Below are 24,497 nucleotides of genomic sequence, written 5' to 3'. Positions count from 1 at the left end.
ACAAACACACACACACACCATGAAATAATGACTAATCATCTCATCAATCATCTCCATTATTATTTGAAATGCCTTGTTAGTAGACGTGGGCTCTCTGTGTTACCTGTATGGGTAGAATCCTATAGAGAACACCTAGAAACACTTCCTGATAGATGTTCATGCGTCGCAGGAGGTTGATGGTTCTCTTGGATTCAGTGGCATTATCATTGATGAGCTCTGAAAGACCTGATCGCATACAGACAGAAATGAGGTTCATTCTTAAAAGTAACTGTCCCGTGTTTCCAGATTTCTATGAATGATGACCTATAATGAATTACAATAGAAGTGAAATAGTTCTCCTGCCCCCCAAAAATATATGGTACTTTGGTATGTTAAAAGGCAGCTTTTCTGTGTTGGAATGGTATAGGTGTACACTAACACTAACAACAGGACAAAGTGGTGAGGAGGAGGAGTCTAACGTGGCCAGAAGTGACTTCCCCATTCATTTTCTGGATTCGGGTTCAATCGAACATCACTTGAAGCTTTTTTTCACTATTGACAGTTGATTTCGGGATTGTATATCGATTCGCTCTCCTTAAATATTTGTCATCTGATGTATGTGTTTCAGTCTCTGAATTGTTCAAACTTTTGGCCGCCAGCTCCTGATATCAGGGCATAATAAAAACTACAATTTGTGCCCTGAACTAGCCTAGTGCACATGTGCGCCCAGCTATATCCTCCCCCGGTTTTCCCTGGCTAAACTAGCTGAAGTACGCTACTAGTTTTTGTCCTCATTGCCAAGCACTGCACCCTCAACTTCAAAACGTCTTTGCTAGTTATACGTACAATCATGTAAACTAAGAAATTAGCTGGAAAGAAACTTGAAACTGATTTATTGTTTTGTTGAATAGTCATGACTGGTTTGAGCTACCTGTTGTGTTGTAAAAACAATGGCGGCGAAGGATATCATTGCTACTTAGCACGGATCCAAGTTCAATTTTGAGATCCACTGGCATCATTGGCGTAGGGTTAGCTGAATGTTTCTGACTGGTCTTGGAACCATGACAACAGGCAGCCTCTCCCTGCTTGGCTCGATGAGATATGTAGTGATTTTGCCAACACAGCCATATATGCATACAGTCTTGTACCCTTCACCTTTTTTTAAAGGACTGTCGTATTTGTTGATTAAATCTGACTTTCTTAGTATAATGAGTAATCCAGGAATGTCACAAGATAATTGACACAAGAAAACTAGAGAAAAATCGCAACTCTACAGAGTACCAATGGCTACAGTGAATTGCTAAATTACTTTGGACACCAATGACCAGGGGAGCTCCTTTTCCTCACTACTCTAGGGTGTAGGTGTAAACCGGTCATTCAAAATATGAATGTAAGTAGACTACTGATTGGCCAGCTTGTCATCATCCTTTACGAGGAAATAGCAAGCATTTTTTGGAACGGTCCAACTTTTAAAAAGTTAGATTTTCACTGGACAGTAACTTCTCCTGGTCCTGGTATGTAGTCTAATGCAACAACTCATTCAACAATAAAATAGGATCTAACTTCTCCAGAGTTATAGGATCTGAGATACTAATGCCACATTTGGGATCTCACATAAACTCTGCTGAGTCATAATGCTGGGATAAGATCACTCTAACTTGGACAGATGGAGTCATGTAAACAAAGTTTGATCATGTGTCCAGTCTGCTGGGCAAGAGCGTTATTGAATTACATTTGGTTTCAGCAAACAGTACCTCCAAAATAGCAATAAAGATCTGAGGTTTCACTCCAGCCCTGGCAATGTCATCACAACTTTGAGTATGCCTTTGATTAGAGCCAGGCAAAAATGACTGAGCAATATCCATGCATAAATACAACAGCACCCCATCCTGAGAGGTCCCTGTTAAAAGATTAAAGTATGACTAAGGTCACTTACAATGCCATTTGCCATTTCATTGTCTCCATTTTAACTAGCTTTGTTACCATGGTTACATAACAAGCCATTGGTCAAATACCTCTCCCATTACATAATGATGAAGGGACCCGACCAGACAGACGTGTGGACCGAGGGGTATGCCAATGCCCTCTGTCTCGTTATTTAAGGACCTTTATTTCGGCAAACGCTGCATAATTAAAACTGAGGGAATACATTTGATGTAAGACGACTGTCCGGTTTCAGAGTGAAGGAAATGTTCGAAAAGTGAATGGGCTCATTTCCAGGGCATTGAGTTTCCTAAAGAGCACTTGTGACCATAAAAGGTTATGATTCTCAGTGGCCTCTGTGTTCTTTCCCCTGAGATGACCAGTAGAATATCCTGAGGGGAATGTGGGAGTAGGAGGAGCCTATATCTACTGTGGCGTGCAGGGAGTAACGGTCATCGTACCATACCTTGCTGTATGGAGGGAGCTCTCAACATCTGTTTATAGTACGAGTAGTACAGGCCACATTCTGTCCGAAAGGAGATTTCACGCTCAACTTCCTGAAATATAAGTAGAGATGAAAATACATTTACAAAACATGAAACAATATAAAAAACAAAAAGATGAGTTATTCATATGGAAAACAGGTACAGCACATTTGGAAAGTATTTTTCCACATTTTGTTATGGTTACAGCCTTATTCTAAAATTGATTAAATACACCCCCCCCCCCTCCCACCCCCATCAATCTAAACATAATACCCCACAAAAACAGGTTTTTAGAATAGAAAATAGAGAACTGAAATATCACATTTAAAGTCAAGGGGTCTGAATACTTTCCGAATGCACTGTATATGGCAAAACTTTACAGAAAAATGTTCAATGCATGTAGAGCCGTTAATACTGTCGGGGCCATAAACATTTAGACTATAATAGACAGGTGCAGTAAAAATGTTTGGTTAAGAATGAGAAAGTGCAATATAACGTCCTCCCCTGAGACATCGTGCTGGATACGCAACATTACTGATGTCCTGTGGGAAATGACAGGTAGTATGAGACCTGCAAATGGATGCACACGGGAAGGACATAAAAGAGATTACGCCTCTTTAGAAGCTTCTAGAATTCAAAAAAGAACAACTGAAAACATGTAACCACAATACAGCCACTACAACATTTGCAAAATTGAATTTGAACATTGAAACAATCTCCAGTGATCACATAGTAATGAAAATACTGGGAGTCGGGATGACAGACATGAGACAGCCTAGTTATTTGAATATGTTGGTAATCCGTTGTATAAAAGTGATACTGCCTTCAGAGCCGGTGTTTGGGGGGGATATATTGGCACCGTTGGCCAGCCTTCGACTTCGTCTCGGGCCTAACAACACCGGTGCCAATATATCTCCCAAGCACCGGCTTTTCTGGCATTATCACTTAAATAAATGGTACCGCAGTCGAGTATCTGACCAAATCGAGCGTCTAACCACATTTCACAATATTTTAGTTCTGGGTTAAAAAAGATTATCTTGCCAATGACCATTTCTTCAACAGTTTAATATTTTAAAGAATGTTAAGCTGTATTGCAAGTACTTTCCAGAAAGGGCAACATCATCCCATTATACAAAAGGGGTGTACCGTGCTCCCTGTCAGGTTTGATGACATCAGCAGAGCACAGCTTACCTTGAGGTGAGAAAACCACAGCAGGTTCTCATGTATGGAGTAAACACACCAGGCATGAGCCAGCCCAGTCAGCACAGCCAATACCAACCCTGCTGCTATGACAACAGTCTGCCAAGGCCACAGAGGTGGAATGCTCAGAGGGTACCAATTCTGGGAATCTCTCCCAGAGTCTTCTCTTTCACTGACCCTTAAACCCCCTCTTGCTCCACCACAACTTTCAGCAGACACATCCTCCTGAGAGATGCCCCAGTAACTCGCCAGCTTGCACAGTCCTCTCTTGCGTATTTCCATGTCTGGAGGCAGGGTTTCTCATGCACGTCTTGTCTCTAACATCCAGCAGTCACCCACTGATGAGAAAGTACCCAGGTGGAGTCACGATAAGAACCTCTCCACGTGACCAAGGTTTACACCCAAGCGCACTCCTCTCACGGTCCAGCAAACAGTCTGAGAAAAACAGGCCACTCTCTCTGTTTCTTTTTTAACTGCCCAACATGTCTAATAACCAGTTGATAAAAAGAAAAGAAATAAAGCAATCAGATTAGTTTTACAAGGCCATTAAAAAGCCTTTAAAAGCAAAACAATCTGCAGCGAACATGTCTGAGGGACCAGCTCGGTCCGTGATCTGGAAGACAACTGAAATTGCCGGATAGGGAAGGAGAAACAAACCCACAACTGGTGACCTCTCGGCACATCTATAAAGAAAAAGAGAGAGAGAAAAGGAAAAAGCCATAGACAAAAAAGCCTGGAACACCATTTGGAAAATGTTAAGATGTTTTTTCAGACCGCTTAAATATTTCCAAAAGCGGAGTGAGAGAGAGAAGTGGACTGAAATAAGCTCCGGTAGGTGCTACAACTGTCACCGACATGACTTCACACGTGATGAATTTAGTAGGCCTGGGCGCAGCTGCCACTCTGTGAACATCGATGTCCCAGAGGAAATAACTAAGTGACACGCCTGCCTTTCAGAAAAACTACTGTAACATACAGTCAACGTAGAGCCAAAACTGACTCAACATGTGGACTGTGCTTAAAAACCATATGGAATCATTAAAGTCAGCCTCTTTCAAAACGAGCAGACTCCCAAACAAAGCAGACATGGCCGGCCTTCTCCCATGCAGCCCTCTGAAGTCACAATAGATTAACTGCAACAATCACCACTGACTCCACTGGCACCAAGAAATGGAAATGAATAAATCAGCACGTTCAAGTCCCCACTAAAGCCTGATTCAGTCAAGAGGCATTGTTCCTGAGGAAAGATGATGAAACATAAGGGGAGGAAAAAAGTGGATCGTGTCTCTATGGCATGGTTTATCCCGGATCATGGTCATCTCTACCAGACATCAGGACAAAGCATGAATCATATAAGGTGGTCCCGGTAGTCATAGGATACCACTGCCGTCTAGGCCGTTCAGTGTTGTCGCTTTTTCCACAGTGTGGATTTCATAGAAAGCCACAACTAGAATAGCATTAACAGGCATCAGGCATCAGGCGTCACACACACACACACACACACACACTTTTCTGGGAAACTGCTAGGCTCACAATGTGCAGTGATGTCATCCTCTTGAACACTGTGTTAAATAAACACATGGAGTTTGAATAGAGGGGAGTCGCTGCTGCCAGCTCTGTAAAGTGACCCGTATATATTATAAATGAGAACATCTGTCTACCTTCACAGATAGGTAGAGAACTGGAAAACAACACAAAGACAAGAAACCCGAATAGAATCAAATATGTGCATCCACGCAGGTTAGCTCAATTAGCTGTGCGCTTTGATTTCCATGACACACTGGCAAATTATTCACAGCTTGGATGCGTGTGTGAGCTGAGTCGGGCTGTGGATTTGTGTGGGAGTTATACACCTGGACTCTCAGAGAAAACACAGCAACCGGGAGAAGAGAGCACCGTGACGGAAAACCTGTTAAATACCACTGCTCGTGACAAAATCAACGCCCGGGAATTATTGAGGAGGGAGGCCTGACAATAAAACTCAAAATGTGGTCCACCTAATGACGTCCCAGACCATAGGAAAGGCACTTCACGTCAGACTGAACATGACATACTATCATTGGACAGAATCATATGTTCTTTTATACTGTTCTGGGAGGTTCTTTTACCGGCTCAGGGTGGATTTGGTAACAACCATTGGCTTGAATGTCATGACTTTGGTTATAAAAAGGTGTGAAAAGATTTGAAAGACGTGGAGAATCCATCTGTCTGTTTCAGCATGAGGTGTTTATGACATTAGGGAATTCAACGAAGGACATAGATCATGACTCCAGATTTATCATAGAAGTTAGACTTCATCAAGATCTCTTCTGTTCTAAACCAAATTCGTTATTGCCAACGACTTGACTATATGATTTCCAACGTGAACTTGACGAGGGGTGGGGTGCAGGACAGTCAAGTGACAGTGGTCATACAGAGAGGCCATCCCCGGGGATTCTCACCTTAATGTTGGAAAACCACAGGTCATTTTCGTGGAGCGTGGCCACATAGATGCAGGACAGCATGCCAAGACTAATTCCCACAGTCCAACCTATGGCAACCCATAGCACTGTCCTCCATGTCCATACGCCTGAAGAGAGAATAACATAACACAAAACAATATTAAAATGTCTCCATTGATAGCCCATACAACTTTGCCTAAACAAGGTTCTCGTATGTATGCATGTTGCGTTGACCAATGTGACACCACGCCTAACAGGGTGCTAGGGATGACCGAGGAGGCAACAAGAGATACTGAGATAGGGTGCATAAAATGCAGGGTTTTTTATCTAATTTGCTAAATACAAATTATGACTCGAGAAAATAAACCAATACTGAGATAGGGTGCATAGACGAAATTGATAAATTAATTGAAATGAAAAAGGTCTCAACTTTTATAAAATAATTTAAAAAATGTTTTGAAAAGGTGCAGGAACAGAACGTACATAGCTTAACAGACAAGAAGGGGTTTGACAGAGAGAATATATGGGGAGTGGCCAGTGCCATTCTCTACCCGAAGGCAGGTTTGCAAACATTCATTTTAAATACACACGATGCATGATATGAAGTCTGAATGTACTGATCAAATTTGAAATACAAAGTTATTTTGGCATTAGCAGTACACAAAATCAGTGAATTAAAAGGTACTTTGCTATTTAAACACGTCAAGGGAAAAGAGTTCCCCCGCGGTGAACAGGGGGGTGGGGGGGGGGAAATTTCCCAACGCCTCTCCAGGAATATACTTGAGTATCAAAATTCAGCTGGGACCTCCTTTAACAGAACACAACCGGCATCCATGATACGCAGACATGGAGCCGGTAACCGCAGAGACACGGAGGTAAACATGACATTCCATCGAACCTTTACTGTTTGTTGAGCATGATCATGGTTGACCGATGAAAGTTAGATGGAGTGAAATTACACCAGTGACAATGTAAACCATGAAGCATGCATTCAACAGAGAAACAATGATAACAAATGGCAAGATTGTATTTCTGCAATCAAGTTATGGTATATAAGAAACAAAAGCAATGTCTCACGTCCTCATTTCTATAGTATGTGTATCACCATGTGTATAGCGTAAAGTGACTGCTAACGTGCATAAATTATAAAGGATGTCTGTTCGGGCAGGAGTTTTTACTGCGCTGTCCTCGGTGCGGCCTTCACACACTCCCCCTCCAGCTGTCGGGCCACCGGGGGAAGGAAATCGGCCGTGGCATTGTCCTTGCCAGGGACTTGGCTGATTGTGAATCTGTAGGGCTGCGCGGAAAGGTACCAGTGGGTGATGAGAGCATTCGAGTCCTTCATCCTGTCCATCCACTGCAGAGCCTGGTGGTCCGTCTCCAATGAGAACTCCAAGGAGATGGAAACTAAATGAATCCAGAGCCAACTTGACTGCCAGGCACTTCTTCTCCACTGTCGAAAACAGAGCCTCTCTCGAGAGAGAACAACTGATGTAGGCAATAGGATGGCAGTCTCCCGGCTCACCCTGAATATCAGCTCCTGCACCACACTCAGAGGCATCAGTTTGCATGGTAAATGTATTGTCAAAATCAGGACTGTACAGCACAAGTTGCTTACTCAGAGCTTCATTGACATCCTTGAAGGATGTCTCCGCCTCTTTTTTCCACTGGACCTTGTTTAGACAGGTTCTGTTTGTCAGATCTGTAAGAATGGCAGTTCTGGCAGAAAAGGTAGGGACAAATCTGCGGTACCAACCTGACATTCCATGGAACAACCAGGACTCAGAGGTCTTGGTCTGGGGGAGAGGACATATCTCAATGGCCTGGACTTTCTTCACCTGGAGCTTGATGATGCCATTCCCGATCACATACCCAAGGTACTCAGTCTCAGTCTTGGCAAAGGCACATTTGGATGACATTTGGAAGACCACCTTCAGATTAATTTCCCAGGTGGAGCTGTGGATGACAACATCATTGATGTAGGCTGAAGCAAAATCTGACAGACCGGATAATACCTGATTGATGAGCTGCTGAAAGGTGGCAGGGGCTCAGTGACATCCAAACGGCATGTCAAAAACACAAAGACAGTTAACACTTTCGGGAGTACAGAAATTGGGGCGGCAGGTAGCCTAGTGGTTAGAGCATTGGGCCAGTACCTGAAAGGTTGCTGGATCGAATCCCCGAGCTGAAAAAATCTGTCATTCTGCCCCTGAGAAAGGCAGTTAACCCACTGTTCCCCGAAGATGTGGATGTCGATTAAGGCAGCCACCCGCACCTCTCTGATTCAGAGGGGTTGGGTTAAATGCAGACGATACATTTCAGTTGAAGACATAAGTGGGGAAAGTAAGGAAAATAATTATTCTGTGAAGGAAAATATATATTTTTTTAAGTAGAGGCTTAGAAACATCACAGTGTGTAAATGATAACATTTGCAGTGCAGGAAATGAAGAGTTTGATTCAAATGCTGGAAGTGAATTCTGGAATTCAAGGATTAACTAAACAATTGATCAAAAGCTGTGTGCATTGAGGAAATAGGCGCCTGGCTCAAATAGAAGCCGGTCTGCAATAACACTTGTGTTCAGTGATTTAAGCAAATAAATGCCTGCACTATTAATTGAAGTTTTATGGCACCACAATTTAGTCCTATGGTTCATGTGAATAAGTATTTTTAGCATATTAGAGTATGTGCTAATATGCATCTACTGGTAGTCCAAAGACCGCATTTGGAGTGAATATTACATATAGTCCATGAGAATATGTTTAAAAACTTTTTTTTTAAGCATTAGTGTTATAGTCAAAAAAGGTTAATTGTTAATAGTTTCCTTATTTTTTAAGATATCATAGCCAAACTTAACATGGTTCATCGCGGTAGTCTTTGATGACCTTTACAAGTTTCAAGTTAATAGGCCATTGTGAAGTGGATTTACATGTATTTATTGGTGTTATTTGGACTTACAGTTCATGAGTTTTTAAAGGTTTTCCAAAAAATCTATCTCGAGGAAATACACCTACATGCTAAGTTGGAAGTCTATAGGTCAAACAGGGTGGCAGATAAGAAAATCTGTCAATTTAAATCATTGAAATTCTTTAGGTTCTAATCTATGGATTTCACATGACTGGGAATACAGATCTGCATCTGATGGTCACAGATGAATTTTAAAAAAAGGGTAGGGGCAGGGATCAGAAAACCAGTCAGTATCTGGTGTGACCACCATTTGTCTCATTCAGCACGGCACATCTCCTTCTTTTAGAGTTGATCAGGCTGCTGATTGTGGCCTTGTTCCACTCCTCTTCAATGGCTGTGCTGTCGTACACGTCAATCCAGAGCATCCCAAACATGCTCAATGGGTGACATGTCTGATGAGTATGCAGGCCATGGAAGAAATGGGACATTTTCAGCTTCCAGGAATTGTGTACAGATCCTTACGACATGGGGCAGTGAATTATCATGCTGAAACATGAGGCGATGGCGTCGGATGAATGGCATGACAATGGCCGTCAGGATCACATCACAATCTCTGTGCATTCAAATAACCATCGATAAAATGCAATTGGTGTTCATTGTCTGTAGCTGAAGCCTGCCCATACCATTACCCCACCATGGGGCACTCTGTTCACAACTTTGACATCAGCAAACCGCACGCCCACACAATGGCATACAGGCTGTCTGCCATCTGCCCGGTACAGTTGAAACTGGGATTCATCCATGAAGAGCACACTTCTCCAGCGTGCCAATGGCCGTCAACGGTGAGCATTTGCCCACTGAAGTCGGTTACGACACCGAACTGCAGTCAGATCAAGACCCTGGTGAGGACGACGAGCACACAGATGAGCTTCCCTGAGATGGTTCCTGACAGTTTGTGCCAAAATTCTTTGGTTGTGGCTGGTCTCTGACAATCCCGCTGGTGAAGAAGCCGGATGTGGAGCTCCTGGGCTGGCGTGGTTACACGTGGTCTGCGGGTTGTGAGGCCGGTTGGACATACTGCCAAATTATCTAAAACGACGTTGGAGTCGTCTCTTATGGTAGAGAAATTAACATTCAATTCTCTGGCAACAGCTCTGGGGGACATTCCTGCAGTCAGCATGCCAATTGCACGCTCCCTCAAAACATGGAGACATCTGGGGCATTGTGTTGTGTGACAAACTGCACATTTTTAGAGTGCCTTTTTATTGTCCCCAGCACAAGATGCACCTGTGTAATGATCATGCTGTTTAATCAGCTTCTTGATAATCCATCCACCTGACAGGTGTGGCATATCTTGGAAAGGAACAGGGCCGTAAAGAAATTAGTGCAACATTTGAGAAATAATATTTTTGTGTCAATGGAACATTTCTGGGATATTTTATTTCAGCTCATGAAACATGGGACCAACACTTTACATATTGCGTTTCATATTTTTTGTTCAGTGTAATATCCATAAGGAAGATCAGGTAGACAGCAGTCTAAGACATAAGCAGCAGACACATCCAAATACATGTCTGTAGTTAAGGACAAGGAACTGAATCACATGAGCCTACTAAGCTATAGAGACATATTCACAGAGTATCCAAACATTAAAAACACCTGCTCTTTCCATGACATAGACTGACCGGGTGAATCCAGGTGAAAGCTATGATCCCTTATGGTTGTCACTTGTTAAATCCACTTCAAAATCAGTGTAGATGAAGGGGAGGAGAGAGGTTAAAGAAGGACTTGTAAGCCTTGAGACAATTGAGACATGGATTGTACAGTGGCAAGAAAAAGTATGTGAAACCTTTGGAATCACGAGGATTTCTGCATAAATTTGACATAGATGAAGATCAGATCAAATTGTAAGTCACAACAATAGACAAACACAGTGTGCTTAAACGCATTTCTTGTCTATATTGAGTACATCATTTAAACATTCACAGTGTAGGTTGGAAAAACTATGTATGTGAACCCCTAGGCTAATGACTTCTCCAAAAGCTAATTGGAGTCAGGAGTCAACTAACCTGAGACGAATCAATGAGACGAGATAGAGCTGCCCTGCCCCATAAAAACACTCACAAAATGTGAGTTTGCTATTCACAAGAAGCATTGCCTAACGTGAACCATGCCTCAAACAAAACATCTCAGAAGACCTAAGATTAAGAATTGTTGCCTTGCATAAAGCTGGAAAGGGTTACAAAAGTAACTCTAAAAGTCAGTCCACGATAAGACAAATTGTCTATAAATGGAGAAATTTCAGCACTGTTGCTACTCTCCGTCCTGCAAAGATGACTGCAAGAGCCCCCCTTCAGAATGCTCGATGAGGTTAAGAAGAATTCTAGTGTGTCAGCTAAAGACTTACAGAAATCTCTGGAAGATGCTAACATCTCTGTTGACGAGTCTAAAATACGCAAAACACTAAACAAGAATGGGGTTCATGGGAGGACACCATGGAAGGAGCCACTGCTGTCCCAAAAAAAAAACATTTCTGCCAGTCTGAAGTCTGCAAAAAAGCACCTGAATGTTCCATAGTGCTACTGGCAAAATATTCTGTGGACAGATGAAACTAAAGTTGTGTTGTTTGGAAGGAACATACAACACTATGTGTGGAGAAAAAAAGGCACAGCACACCAACATCATTCCAACTGTAAACTATGGTGAAGGGAGCATCATGGTTTGGGGCGGCTTTGCTGCCTCAGGGCCTGGAAAACTTGCTATCGTCGATGGAAAATGAATTCCCAAGTTTATCAAGACATTTTGCAGGAGAATGTGAGGCTGTCTGCCAATTGAAGCTCAACAGACGTTAGGTGATGCAACAGGACAAAAGGAAAAAAGACTAAGTAAATCAACAACAAAAAGGCTTGAACAGAAGAAAATACGCCGTCTAGAGTGGCCCAGACAGTCCTGACCTCAACCCCATTGAGATGCTCAAGAGAGCGGTTCACATCAGACATCCCAAGAATATGTTGGAATTAAAACAGTTTTGTTAAGAGGAATGGTCCAAAATTCCTCCTGACTATTGTGCAGGTCTGATACGCATGTAGAGAAAATGTTTGGTTGAGGTTTATGCTGCCAAACGAGGGTCAACCTGTTATTAAATCCAAGGGTTCACATACTTTCCCCAACCTGCACTGTGAATGTTTACACGATGTGTTCAATAAAGACATGAACAATTATAAATTGTTTGTGTGTTATTAGTTTAAGCAGACTGTGTTTGTCTATTGTTGTGACTTAGATGAAGATCAGATAACATTTTCTGATCAATTTATGCAGAAATCCAGGTAATTCTAAAGGGTTCACATACTTTTTCTTGCCACTGTATGTGTGTCATTCAGAGGGTGAATGGGCAAGACAATAACTGTATGAGCCTTTGGTAGTAGGTGCCAGGCGTACAGGTGTGTCAAGAACTGCAATGCTGCTAGGTTTTACGAGCAACAGTTTCTTGTGTGTATCTAGAATGATCAACCACCCAACCAACTTGACACAACTGTGGTGTTGTGACTTGACTTTAACAACAATATGAAGACTATTATTTACCTAATTAACTGAGTAAAATTTTTACACAATTAAATTAATCATGTAACAATTAACTCATTGGGATCTGGGGCACCACGAGAGCAATTCTTTAAAAAGTTACCATCTCCCGAATTAAACTCTAAAAAGGGTCTTTACCCATCACTTCTATAAACGGTCAACTTATTAATCACAACCTCGTGTCATATATGAATATTGGAGAGGGAGACCTCAAACTTCTCTGTTTGATTTACAGCAGGACGTGAATTGTTAATCACCACTAGTTTGTTTCTTACACCGCCTGGTGTAGAGGTCCTGGATGGCAGGCAGCTTAGCCACAGTGATGTACTGGGCCGTACGCACTGCCCTCTGTAGTGCCTTGCGGTCAGAGGCCGAGCAATTGCCGTACATGGCAGTAATGCAACCAGATGCTCTCGATGTTGCAGCTGTAGAACCTTTTGAGGATCTCAGGACCATTGCCAAATCATTTTAGTTTCCTGAGAGGGAATAGGCTTTGTCGTGCCCTCTTCACGACTGTCTTGGTGTGTTTGGACCATTCTAGTTTGTTGTTGATGTGGACACCAAGGAACTTGAAGCTCTCAACCTGCTCCACAACAGCCCCGTCGATGAGAATGGGGGCGTGCTCGGTCCTCAGTTTCCTGTAGTCCACAATCATCTCCTTAGTATTGGTTACGTTGAGGGATAGGTTGTTATTCTGGCACCACCCGGCCAGGTCTCTGACCTCCTCCCTATAGGCTGTCTCGTCATTGTCGGTGATCAGACCTACCACTGTTGTGTCGTCTGAAAACTTAATGATGGTGTTGGAGTTGTCCTGACAATGCAGTCGTGGGTGAACAGAGAGTACAGGAGGGGACTGAGCACGCACCACTAGGGAGCTCCAGTGTTGAGGATCAGCGTGGCAGATATGTTGCTACCTACAATCACCACCTGGGGGCGGCCCGTCAGGAAATCCAGGATCCAGTTGCAGAGGGAGGTGTTTAGTCCCAGGATCCTTAGCTTAGTCATGAGCTTTGAGGGTACTATGGTGTTGAACGCTGAGCTGTAGTCAATGAATAGCATTCTCACATAAGTGTTCCTTTTGTCCAGGTGGGAAAGGGCAGTGTGGAGTGCAATAGAGATTGCATCATCTGTGGATCTGTTTGGGCGGTATGCAAATTGGAGTGGGATAATGGAGTTTCTGGGATAATGGTGTTGATGTGAGCCATTATCAACCTTTCAAAGCACTTCATGGCTACGGACGTGAGTGCTACGGGTCTGTAGTCATTTAGACAGGTTGCATTTGTGTTCTTGGGCACAGGGACTATAGTGGTCTGCTTGAAACATGTTGGTATTACAGACTCAATCAGGGACGTGTTGAAAATGTCAGTGAAGACACCTGCCAGTTGGTCAGCACATGCCTGGAGCACATGTCCTGGTAATCCATCTGGCCCCGCAGCCTTGTGCATGTTGACCTATTTGAAGGTCTTACTCACGTCGGCTATGGAAAGCATGATCACACAGTCGTCCGGGACAGCTGATGTTCTCATGCATGCCTCAGTGTTGCTTGCCTCGAAGCGAGCATAGAAGTGATTTAGCTCGTCTGGTAGGCTGGTGTCACTTGGCAGCTCGTTGCTGTGCTTCCCTTTGTAGTCTGTAATAGTTTGCAAGTCCTGCCACATAAGATGAGCGTTGGAGCCAGTGTAATATGATTCAATCTTAGCCCTGTATTGACACTTTGACTGTTGGATCGTTCATCGCAGGGCAAAGCAGGATTTCTTGTAAGCTTCCGGGTTAGAGTCCCGCACCTTGAAAGCGGCAGCTCTACCCTGTAGCTCAGTGCGAATGTTGCCTGTAATCCATGGCTTCTGGTTGGGGTATGTACGTACAGTCACTGTGGGGACGATGTCCTCGATGCACTTATTGATAAAGCCAGTGACTGATGTGGTGTACTCCTCAATGCCATCGGAAGAATCCCAGAACATGTTCCAGTCTGTAATAGCAAAACAGTCCTGTAGTTTAGCATCTGCTTCATCTGACCACTTTTTTATAGGCCGAGTCTCTGGTGCTTCCTGCTTTAATTTTTGCTTGTAAGCAGGAATCAGGAGGATAGAGTTGTGGTCAGATTTACTAAATGGAGGGCGAGGGAGAGCTTTGTACGCATCTGTGTGTGGAGTATAGGTGATCTAGAATTGTTTTCCCTCTGGTTGCACATTTAACATGTTGATAGAAATTTGATAGAACTGATTTAAGTTTCCCTGCATTAAAGTCTCCAGCCACTAGGAGCTCCGCCTCTGGGTGAGTGGTTTCCTGTTTGCTTATCTCCTTATACAGCTGACGGAGTGCAGTCTTAGTGCCATCATCTGTCTGTGGTGGTAAATAAACAGCCACGAAAAGTATAGCTGAAAACTCTCTAGGCAAGTAGAGAGTATGAAATCCTTGTCAACTCACTGTGCTGTCAGACTCAGCATGCTCATGGGGCTGACATCGCTGGTCCAAATGTCAATCGTGAAGCTAATGGCAGTGACGCCCATAGCAAGTAGCTCATGGATGTGCTTCAACAAAACTGTGCAACTCCGGTAGGGCAACATCTGAAAAATAGTACTTACTTGGTAGTGTGTACCGGTGCTCGACCAGTCGACAAAAGCCAACATCATCCACGACAGAGAAAGGTCGATTGTCAAGGGCAATTAATTCCGTTATCTTGGCTTTAATGGATTTTTCCTTTGAGTTGTCTCGCTGAAATGTACTTATACTTTCAAATGACTGCTCGACTTGAACTTGTTTAGTTGTTGGAAGTGTGCGCTTAGTATTTTTCTTTTTTTCTTTTGTGTAGCTTTGACTTCGGTTTTGTACATTGCCGTTAAACTAGACATCGGGCCAATGTTGGCATTTTTAGCTAATATCTGCCATTTCTGATATGCTCAACGATATATCGTGCATCCCTACTGTATACAGTTGAAGTCGGAAGTTGACATACACCTTAGCTAAATACATTTAAACTCTGTTTTTCGCAATTCCTGACATTTAGTAAAAATTCCCTGTCTTAGCTCAGTTAGGATCACCATTTTATTTTAAGAATGTGAAATGTAAGAATAATAGTAGAGAGAATGATTTATTTCAGCTTTAATTTATTTCATCACATTCCCAGTGGGTCAGAAGTTTACATACACTCAATTAGTATTTGGTAGCATTGCCTTTAAATTGTTTAACTCGGGTCAAACGTTCCAGGTAGCCTTACACAAGCTTCCCACAATAAGTTGGGTGAATTTTGGCCAATTCCTCCTGACAGAGCTGGTGTAACTGAGTCAGGTTTGTAGGCCTCCTTGCTTGCACATGGTTTTTCAGTTCTGCCCACAAATTTTCTATAGAATTGAGGTCGGGGCTTTGTGATGGCCACTCCAATACCTTGACTTTGTTGTCCTTAATCCATTTTGCCACAACTTTGGAAGTATGTTTGGGGTCATTGTCCATTTGGAACACCCATTTGCGACCAAGCTTTAACTTCCTGACTGATGTCTTGAGATGTTGCTTCAATATATCCACATCATTTTCCTTCCTCATGATGCCATCTATTTTGTGAAGTGCACCAGTCCCTCCTGCAGCAAAGCACCCCCACAACATGATGCTGCCACCCCAGTGCTTCATGGTTGGTATGGTGTTCTTCGGCTTGCAAGCCTCCCCCTTTTTCCTTCAAACATAACGATGGATAGTTCTATTTTTGTTTCATCAAACCAGAGGACATTTTTCAAAAAAGTAAGATCTTTGTCCCCAAACCGTAGTCTGGCTTTTTTATGGCATCATTTTCTGGAATTTTCCAAGCTGTTTATAGGCACAGTCAACTTAGTGTATGTAAACTTCTCACCCACTAGAATTGTGATACACTGAATTAGAAGTGAAATAATCTGTCTGTAAACAATTGTTGGAAATATTACTTGTGTCATGCACAATGTAGATGTCCTAACCGACTTGCAAAAACTATAGTTTGTTCACAAGAAACTTGTGGAGTGGTTGAAAAACTAGTTTTAATGACTCCAACCTAAGTGAATGTAAACTTCCGACTTCGACTGTATGGCCCTGGTTCAACCTAATAATCTAATAATGAATCAAGTACTTTTGCTTTCAGATGCCATTGAAAACTGTAGAAACAATAACAAAGTGACCTCTCTGCCCGTTTCAGTAAAAAGCTGATGGATGGAGCTGGAGAAATGTAACCACTCTCAAAGTTATGGATACAAGGACTGACCATCCATGATATCAACATGAAAGTTAACCATGTTTTGAGGCTATATAGTGTTTGTTCATATTCCCTGTATCAAAAAAAGTATATTGGGTTCTGACGGGGTACGGCAGTCGAACTAAACTCATGAGGCATTCATAAATTGTATTCTTTAAGAATCAAATGGGTACATATCATTAATCATTTATAAATCCCCAAAATGGATGTAGCAACTGCTGATTGCCCCATAAAAATAAAAATAAAGTTACAGGGAAAAACACTGCAGTAAGTCTGCTCACCATACAGATGTGTTGTGTCATGTGGTAAAAGGTCACTCATGCACAGTCAAGGAATGGGTAATGTATTGACAATTTAACATTTTCAAACTGGCAGAACCTAATCCAAACTATCATCAATATATTTTATTGAAAAGAAAGATTAGACTGCCCCTGCACTTTCAAGTAGACCTCTGCTGTGGGGTAATGTTTCTCGTCACCATGGACATACCGGAGAGCAACTTTAGAGAGTCTTGGTCCCACTTGTGGGTAGGAACCCAACTTATTCTGCACCAGTCTGCCGGTGTCTACCAGTGCACTGACAGCCTGGCCATCGAGTGAAACAGCAATGTCCTGCAAAGGGGGATTCTCACCCTGCTCAATGACCTTTGGCCTTGGCACAACACACGTGGGCTACTTTGGCATTGTTCCTGGGGTACAAGGGCTTAGTATGACCTTTCTGACCACACTGGGGACAAGTGGGAGCTCTGCCTGGGGGCCTAGAGATAGGGCCTTGACTAAAATGACTATCCCCAGGAGTGATAGGCTTGCCTATGGCTGGAGTAGTCTTTAGGTTCTGGAAGTACGGTGTTTGTTGCCCCCTGGGGTCTTTGGCTGCTTGCCACAACTCCAGGGTTGGACCCGGCATCGGGCAACCACAAAGGTGTCAGCATGGGCTGCATATTCAGCAATGGTTGCCATGTCATGCTCCCTGGCCCACACATACGGAGGTGCTGTTCAAGGATAATTGTCTTTCCTACTTGCTTCAGTCTTGTTAGCGGACAGAACCCACTTCCCATAAAAGTCCTTCAGAAGGACATAGAGCTCCTTGGAAGTCTCCTCTGGCTCTACCTCCAGGGAGCGGTAAAGCTGTCTGTAGGTCTCTGGGTTGATACTGTACTATGCTAGGAGAGCCTTCTTTAACTTTAGCATAGACTCGTGACTCAGTAATGTCCATGTGAACATAAGCTCTCCTAGCCTTACCAGTAAGCAATGTGATCAATCTGATTGCCCTGTCTGCTTTTGGCCACCGATATAGTATTGTAAATCTCTCAAAAGTGGTTGGATAATGTCATCATTTAACTGCTTTAACCTGGACCCGATACGGACCTGTACGTGGACTTGGATTAGGGTCAGATGGGGAAGGACACTGGTCAGTCTGATCGGGGGTTAAGGTCATCAGGGCCCAGAGGGCCACCGGGGAGGGAACCTGCAGCTCCTAGGCCAGTGTCCCTGCCATCGACCTCAGAAGAGCCACCTAGTGCCTGGTCAGGGACAGGGGTCAACCCGCTCTATTCCTCCAGCTGCAGAAGCCCGAATTGGTGCTGCATTGCTTTCCACCTTTGCGCCTGTCGATCGGCCTCCCGATCCAGCCTGATGTCGCACATCTGAACAGGAGGGTCAACTCCTCCAATGAGGTCCCACCTGGATTGTCTGGTATGGGCTCACCTCATTCACCCAGGTCTTTGGCCACACCTTCCACATGGAGAGGTGGTGCCGGTCCTGGTTTGTCCCTTTTCGGGCCCATGGTTTAGTTCTCTTGTTTTGTCAAAAACAGAGAAAAAAAATGTATCTAAGCTAAACTACCTCTACTCAGTGCCTTCTACTGGTCGTCCCACCATGTTAGGGATGAGCAAGGAGGCAACGAGAGACACTGAGATAGGGTGCAAACAACATAAGGGTTTTATTTTTCAAATTTGCTAAATACAAATGATGACCAGAGAAAATAAACCAACGTGCTTTAAAATAGACAAAACGGATAAATTAAGTCTCAGCTGTCCTAAAGTCTCAACTTAAAAAATAAAATAAAAAACAGATCTAAGGTACAGGAACAGAACATACAAAGCTTAACTGACAAGAAGGGACAGAGAGAATATATGCGGAGTAGTCAGTGCCATTCTCTACCTGAAGGGCGGTTCGCAAAACATTCATCTTAAATACACATCGTCATGATATAAATTTTCAAACGTGCTGATCAGATTTTAAATAGAGTTATTTTAGCATTAGCTGTACACACAAATCAATGAATGAAAGGTACTTTGCTATTGCCATTTTAACACGTCACGGGAAAAGAGTTCCCTCCGTGGTCAATAGAGGGGTGGCATTTCCCTTTGCCTCTCTGGAACCATACTTCAGTTTCGGAATCCCGCTTTGACCCTCCTTTACCAGAACACAGCCGGCATGCTGTGCAGACATGGTGCCCGTAACTAGAGTGGCGCGGTGGTAAACAAGACATTATATTACAACTCTCACTGTTTGTTGATCATCAGGGTTAAATTAAAGTTAGATGGAGTTAAATTGTTACAATGTAAAACTAAGCTATGAAGCATGCATTCAACATAGAGAAACGATGAGAACAAATGGCAAGATAGTATAGAATTGCTGAAATACTATGTGTATGTGACCGGGGTCATTGTGCTGCTAACAGCTCAGCTTCCTCCTCTGTCCGACTGCCCCGTACCAGTCTCAAACCAGTGAACCTCTTGCTTCGCAACACACGTGACCACCCTCCTTGACAACATTCAAATGGGTTGAGACACACAAGAGATAGCAGTTGGGTGGCTCCATCAGCCAAATGTAAACACTACACATGACACTAACCATCTGAAGACCTCTCTAAAGGATCCGCTGAAGGGTTGAACCTCTGGCACAGGACTTCTGGACCAGGCTCCTTACTTCCTTTGCTGCCCTTCCTCTGCCTAAGGGCTGTCATGGTGGCTCACTGAAAAAAGGAGGGGCAGCTATTTAGTCTTCCACACAAGATAGGGATGTACACACACAGAGCCAAGTACCTGAACTCCTCCACGGAGTTGAGAGCAGACTAGATTTGCTTTTTAAATGAATCTCTGACTCCTTCAAATTTTCTAATTGCTATGCGCTGATACGTAAACATGTTTAATTCTTACACCCTTACCGTGTACCCATGTTTATCCTGTTGTTGAATGCCTTCGGATTTCAGTAAACATACGTTTTAATAAACCGTTAATCAAATACAATCAGACCGTTTCCTCGTTGCTGTTGCTCTAAGATGGCAACTCGGCTCGAATGTACATCTGCGAATTGAATCGCAACAGGCTGTAGTTGTATTTGATTAACATTTTATTAAAAAGTATGGATTTCAGCAAGCAAAGAAAGGCACACAACAAGAGGACAAACATAGGTACTCGGTAAGTGAACGTACATTTACACCACACAGAGAGAGAGAGTAGAACGTACATTTACACCACACAGAGAGAGAGAGCAGAACGTACATTTACACCACACCGAGAGAGAGAGAGTAGAACGTACATTTAAATGCCTAACATGCGAAGAGGGTAGCATCCAGTCACACACAATTTAAAAAAGACCTGTTAAAACAAAATCAAAGTGTGATGCTGCGAGGCTGAATGTGGCTCCTTGCCTCCTCCAGCAGGCTATTGTCCAATGATATCCCATCCTATATAGGCTATGGAATTGGAATCATAATGGACACCTGGAGTATAATGCAAATCATCTCATATTTATGACGTGTCATTGTATAGGTACTATTGCCTTAATATGAACAGCAAACAGCAATGTTTACACCGTTACGCCATGGGCCAGACTGCAAAATCAACGTGTCCCCCGATGTCATCAAATGTCATCTATCGAAAGTGTGTCGCGTCTCCATCGTCCTACGCTACCTTTACAATTTTGCAAAAAGAAAAACTAAACAAAAACATTTTTGTGGTAACCCACAAAAACAAAACAAACTACACAATTGTCTCATGCTTTTCATTCATTCGCTGTTTTCATTCATTCACACAGGCCTGGGTTGCAGCGGCATTTCCTACTCACGCCGCTGCTAGGATGTCATGAAATATCAGATCCCATCACTCGCTAATCTCCGTCTCTTCGAATGGACAGCATCAGCATCTGTTTCATGATCGCTCGATAATGAATTTCGCTTTTGATAGCAACAAAAAAGGATTTGATTACACTTGTTCATATATTTAAGCCTCACCCTCGACAGTGCTTGCAATCCCTTATCGGATGTCCAAAGGTTTCTACTCTCTCCCTCCCACGGACACTCGATACATGCGTAGAGTCTCTAGTTTAGTCGAATATAGGCTTGAAACAACTAGAGAAACTTGAAACAAAGGGGGGGGGGGAAGATTTGGTTAATATGCAGAGACGAAAAACTGCTACTTTTATGTATAAATGAATAAATAAATATGTATAATTCTGGTACTACAAAAATCGATACACAGAACACACAATAGCACATTAATAACCTGAATGTCAACATAAAAAAGACAGCAACTCACACAATTGTAAACAGTTTGTATACATCTTACATCCAGAATGTAGCCTAAGTACCACCACCACTAAACAAATCAAAATATATTTGAAATTCTTCAAAGTAGCCACCCTTTGCCTTGATGACAGCTTTGCACACTCTTGGCATTCTCTCAACTAGAATGCTTTTTCAACAGTCTTGAATATGGAGTTCCCACAAATGCTGAGCACTTGTTGGCTGCTTTTCCTTCACTCGGCAGTCCAAATCATCCCAAAACCATCTCAATTGGGTTGAGGTCAGGTGATTGTGGAGGCCAGGTCATCTGATGCAGCACTCCACTCTCCTTCTTGGTCAAATTGCCCTTACGCAGCCTGGAGGTGTGTTGGGTCATTGTCTTGTTGAAAAACAAATGATAGTCACACTAAGTGCAAACCAGATGGGATAGTGCATCGCTGCAGAATGCTCTGGTAGCCATTTTGTTAAGTGTGCCTTGAATTCTAAATAAATCACAGACAGTGGCACCAGAAAAACACCCCCACACCATCCCACCTCCTCCTCCATGCTTCGCAGTGGGAACCAAACATGTGGAGATCATCCGCCGGTTGGAACCAAGTCTCTTCTTATTATTGGTGAAACCTCGAGTAGTGATTTCTTTGCAGCAATTCGACCATGAAGGCTTGATTCCTCAGGAGAGCCAGTTTCATCATTGAAGAAACATCTTGAAATGTTCCATATTGACTGACCTTCATGTCATAAAGTAATGATGGACTGTCGTTTCTCTTTGCTTATTTGAGCTGTTCTTTGCCATAATATAGACTTGGTCTTTTACCAAATAGGGCTATCTTCTGTATACCACCCCTACCTTGTCACAACACAACTGATTGGCTCAAACGCATTAAGAAGGAAAGAAATTCCATAAATTAACTTTTAACAAGGCACACCTGTTTATTGAAATGTATTCCAGGTGACGACTTCATGAAACTGGTTGAGTGAATGCATAGAGTGTGCAAAGCTGTCATCAAGATAAAGGGTGTCCACTGAAGAATCTCAAATTTGGAAATGTTGAACACTTTTTTGGGTTTCTACATGATTCCGTATGTGTTATTTCACATTGTTGACGTCTTCACTATTATTCTACAATGTAGAAAATAGTAACAAATAAAGAAGAACCCTAGAATGAGTAGGTGTGTCCAAACTTTTGACTTGTATGGTATGTGTAAATATTGTACAGATAACAGGTGATGATAATAATAGCAAATACATGTATGCTTATGGTTGTGAGGCATATGCTGATACTAATTATTTACGAATAGTGCAATGAGTCCCTGATATTACATTATTGAATCATTTATTTTTACAGGGAGAGCATGTGTTTTTATTTGAGGTGCTTTAAATGTCAGAATTATGCAGGGAACACGAGCACGCACGTACACACACACACACTTTGTCACACATTGATTTATACATTGATTGGTTGGTTGCAAAGGGCAAGTTTTTCGGTTTGATATTGATATATTTTGTGTATTGTACATTGTCGGGTAGTTATTATTAAATACTGTACCAGTTCCTTATGAAAATAGTTCATTCAATTGCATGTCATCTTTATTATACTTAAAACGAATACATCCACATTGGTGGAAATGAATTACCCATAAACCCCAGGACAGCGCATAGCCTATTCTTTGACCTGGTTGTTATTTTCATCTGAAAGTCCCCATTAGAATACATCTCATACTTACATAACCCAATATTCACTACATCGATCTGAAATAATGACCACTCCATCATTTATTGTGACATATACATTTTCAAAGATCAAGTTATGTCAATCCAAGATGGGGAGTAAACAAGTCCAAATTGAATCATTACATTGTATGGAGACCCCATAGAATTTCTTTGAGATATCAGACATTGTAGAGGACAAGAGAGAAGTCTCTGGGCATCCAGATGAAAAAAAATTGAAAGTGCAGCTGCTGACATGAAAGGGCTGAAGATTATCAAAGAGATTTAAGAAAATAAATTGGCTTGCCGCTTGTAGGAGCACAGGATTATGGGGGAAGAAAGGCGTAAATGTTTAATGGCTATCTTTTTTTTCATGGAAGGTGCTTATTTGTCTTGGTTTCTTTCTTGATAAGCACAAAGGAAAAGTAGGTTGAGCACTCTCTCCCTTTTCTCTCAATTCCCCAACTCACTCATGCCATCTCTGGGAAGTTCAAGAAGTAAGACTGCGAGTGAAAGGCCTTGGCCTATAAAAGTTAAACCTTCATCTTTCCCAGAAGACCCTATTGGAATTCTTAAGCCATGGGATAGAACACTCTCTGATTTATTCTTTTTACTTACTTGAACACAAAAGAGGGGTTTTAGAGCTTGGCAATTTGGGATCTAAACTGTAAAGGCCTAAAAGTCACTTGAATTGAGTGTGAGTCCAGAGTCCTTCTTTTCTTAATTTTTTTTTCAATTTTGTCTTGATCTCCACTTTCACGGGGCCCATTAAAGGTTTAGGTAAAAGCTTGATCTTGTAAACGAGTGAGTTGGTGAAATTATTTTTCTTAGCTGCTCTGAGAGGTGGTCAGGGTTTCCTGTAAAATGAAGAGATTATAGAAGCAGACATTCTGATTCCCAATGAGGAGAATCCATCCTCTGCTTATCACTACACTAGCAGCCCGGGGTTACAGCACTTTAAGAGGGGAGAAGCACAACCATGTGAAAAGAAAGCTTCCCTTACCATATTGAGTTCAATTCCAGATCAATTTTCTATGCTCATCTACATTTTAATATTGTCTGGATACCCCCCGCCTAGGATTGAATTATCCTAAATGTGAACCTGAAAATAACACTGCTAGCACCTTGCAATACAGTCCGCTTGCTTCTTCCCTCTGTAGTGCCAAACTAGTGTTACCACTATGAGATGGGGACCGCCCATGTTGATGGATGTCCTTATCTAACATGTAGCCTCTGTGGTAGAATTTAAAAAGACAATCGCAGTAGAAACAATAACAATGCGACTCCCTGCCCGTTTTGGTAAAAAGCTGAGGAATGGGGCTGGAGAAATGTAGCCACTCTCAAATTCAGTGCTATGGAGGCAAAGACTGACAATCCATTGTATCAAACATATAGTTTCAACCATGTTGAGGCAATGCAGTGTTTGTTTACAATTACATTGTTTAAAAAATGGAGTTAAACAAGATTATATTTTGGGTTCTGATCGTTGAACATCTGATTACAAAATCATGGACATTAATATGGAGTTGGTTCTC

At 42.5% G+C, this 24,497-nt stretch overlaps 1 protein-coding gene across 2 annotated transcripts in view; it reads right to left on the bottom strand.

Moving 5' to 3' along the window:
• Positions 1 to 21,062, bottom strand: part of LOC109895479 (probable C-mannosyltransferase DPY19L3) — a 41,284-nt gene extending 20,222 nt beyond the window's left edge. The window contains exons 1-5 of one of the 2 annotated variants that reach the window (XM_020489182.2): positions 20,965 to 21,062; positions 19,584 to 19,704; positions 6,029 to 6,156; positions 2,369 to 2,459; positions 104 to 225 (exon numbers count right to left, since the gene is read on the bottom strand). In XM_020489182.2, coding sequence (XP_020344771.1) covers positions 104 to 225; positions 2,369 to 2,459; positions 6,029 to 6,156; positions 19,584 to 19,695 — 453 coding nt within the window. In that variant the 5' untranslated portion in view covers positions 19,696 to 19,704; positions 20,965 to 21,062. Of the gene's footprint in view, positions 1 to 103; positions 226 to 2,368; positions 2,460 to 6,028; positions 6,157 to 19,583; positions 19,705 to 20,798 lie in introns of both variants that reach the window. The other variant, XM_031830757.1, reaches the window with a different exon arrangement.
• Positions 21,063 to 24,497: the final 3,435 nt, after the last annotated feature.

This window comes from Oncorhynchus kisutch, linkage group LG8, assembly GCF_002021735.2.
Source record: "Oncorhynchus kisutch isolate 150728-3 linkage group LG8, Okis_V2, whole genome shotgun sequence".
Lineage (NCBI taxonomy): Eukaryota > Metazoa > Chordata > Actinopteri > Salmoniformes > Salmonidae > Oncorhynchus > Oncorhynchus kisutch.
This window is presented reverse-complemented; position numbering and strand designations above follow the sequence as displayed.